The 2,294-nt window shown below is 27.2% G+C and overlaps 1 protein-coding gene across 1 annotated transcript in view; it reads right to left on the bottom strand.

Annotated features, from left to right (window-relative positions):
- Nucleotides 1-2,294, bottom strand: part of LOC105359850 (uncharacterized) — a 16,495-nt gene that overhangs the window by 5,976 nt on the left and 8,225 nt on the right. Inside the window, exons 8-10 of the mRNA XM_011496569.1 lie at nucleotides 2,009-2,286; nucleotides 598-706; nucleotides 1-228 (exon numbers count right to left, since the gene is read on the bottom strand). Coding sequence (XP_011494871.1) covers nucleotides 1-228; nucleotides 598-706; nucleotides 2,009-2,286 — 615 coding nt within the window. The remainder of the gene's footprint in view (nucleotides 229-597; nucleotides 707-2,008; nucleotides 2,287-2,294) is intronic.

The following is a 2,294-nucleotide window of genomic DNA, read 5'->3' as shown; positions in this document are numbered from 1 at the left end:
GTGGAGATGAGTTTGTTGTAGAGACGTGGACGGCCGAGGCGATCACGATTGCGATCTAACAACGGTTTCATCGACTCGCGTTCGCTCTTCGAAGGCGTCTTTAGTTTAGCCCAGCAATTATCTTTGCTTTGCTCATCACCAGATATTACTGGGGGCGGTGGGGTAGGTGGACGACCAGCTTTAGGATTTGTTAACGTACGTAAATCCACATCTTCATTTCCAAACAATCTATGAAAAGAATAAATTTTCTTTCTTTATGTTAATACTTTACTTCTATTTTCTGAAATTTATTATATATTAATATGTGCTTTTCTTAATTAATGAATTATTTATATTCAAAATTATAACGTAAAAATATTTAAAATATTCTTACGCTTTTGCTGTTTAATTTCATTAAAATAATTTTAATTCGTCATTAGATTAAAAACCTTCATTGATAGACATAGAACATACCAAATATAAAATTAAAAAAAATATACATATTCTTCTTGCAATTACTATAATATATAATTACAAATTATACACAATAATTTTATGCATTCATTAATATTATATGGAATAAAATAAATATATAAAAGAAAATTTTAAATCACTTACGCATCAAATTTTTCAGCCTTGCTTCTCTTTACATTCGTAGAATCTAGTAAATCGGATGATTTCCTTTTATTAGCTGGCATCGTAAGAACTCGTAAATCTAAATCTTCTTCTGCAAACAAAATTTATTAGATCTTGCATTATGAGTACTAATTTGGCATTACGAAAAAAGGTGCATGTGCTTGTAAATATATAAATAATTTCTTTACCGTTTCCAATCCTAGTTCAAAGTACGATAAAGTTTATTTAATTATAACATAAAACAATAAATAAGTAATAATTATCAAAAAACAATAAATTTTGACAATTTTCATTTATTTTTAATTTACTGACTGAAAAGATTATGTAGACTATGGTTGTTAAAATAAATAAAAGCATGCAACTTCATAAAAATACAACTTTAAATGAAATATTTAAAATAAAATATAATAAATGATGTTGATTGCACAATAAACGTATTGGTAAATATAAGGTAATTTTTTAAAATCTAAACAACTTAAACTATGTAAGTATAAATGTATAGTTTTATTCCAACTACACAATCATGTATTATATAAATGTTTTATTTATAGTTTTTACTTCCATTATTTAAATAGAAGTACAATTTTTTTAATCTGTTATTGTAATAAAATACTTATTTTTATTTTAACTTATTTTAACTTTTTACAGTTAAATAATTTTACATTTAAAATTTCCTCCCCGTACTAAAAATATGAAAATATTAAAACCTAAATCATTTTAAATGTGTAATCTTCATATATTTTTCGCATAATTTTTATTGAATGAAAATGTAAGTAGGTAGGAAGTCTTACTGATAATAGTAATAAACAACAATAAATTATTTTTAAATTGTAGAAATCTAGATCAATTGTTTTTAATTGTAAAGCTTTTAGATACAGCCAAAGTATTATAAAAAAAGACAAACAATTTTATTTTTAATCTTAAATTGTAATCTTAAAGGGATTGATTAAAATTACATATAAAAATATTGACATCTTTTTGTTTAAGAATCTAGTATAGAACAATTTCAATCTTGAAATAAATTAAAATATAAAGAAAATAACAAAAATCTTTTTACTAAAATATGTACAATAAGAAATTATTTCAATCGAAACAAATTAATTTAACTTTTCGTGATTCAATAAATATACTTTAATAGTACATATTATATGTACGAATTCTTAAATGATTCTGCCAAATACATGTAATACATTACACGTTCAACAAAGAAAGTAAACATTCGTTACGAAATAACGCAATGAGCTCTTCGAAGATTTTAAGAGCAGTTTTTTGACAAAAAATGTTGCAACAATCCTTCGACAGAGTTGTATCAGTGAAAAAGAAAAAACCACTCGTGTCCTTTCGAAAAAGGGTGTAAGCTCACTCCCCCTCACTCTTTGAACAACAAACTCACTCGTATCAAGAGCAGCACCCGCTGCAACCACGCTAACGTTAACAATCGGTGCTCTCAGATCCTCGTCCTTACTGGCATCAGGTATGGTGAAATTCTTCGTGTTTTCATTAAACTCCGGACTTCTACTTCCTTCTTTGTTTCTTCTCACATAATTTCTCATCTTGGCATTTGAGCGTATTTCTTTGAAACTCATTACGGGTTGATGGGGTGGAGAGACTATTATCGAGCTCGACTGTTCCTCCTCATCCGGTTCGGACTGCAGGAATGCGGATTTATTACCCCTAAT

This window comes from Ceratosolen solmsi, unplaced genomic scaffold, assembly GCF_000503995.2.
Source record: "Ceratosolen solmsi marchali unplaced genomic scaffold, CerSol_1.0 scaffold29, whole genome shotgun sequence".
NCBI lineage: Eukaryota > Metazoa > Arthropoda > Insecta > Hymenoptera > Agaonidae > Ceratosolen > Ceratosolen solmsi.
The sequence above is the reverse complement of the archived record's forward strand: the minus strand, read 5'-3'. Positions and strand labels throughout refer to the sequence as shown.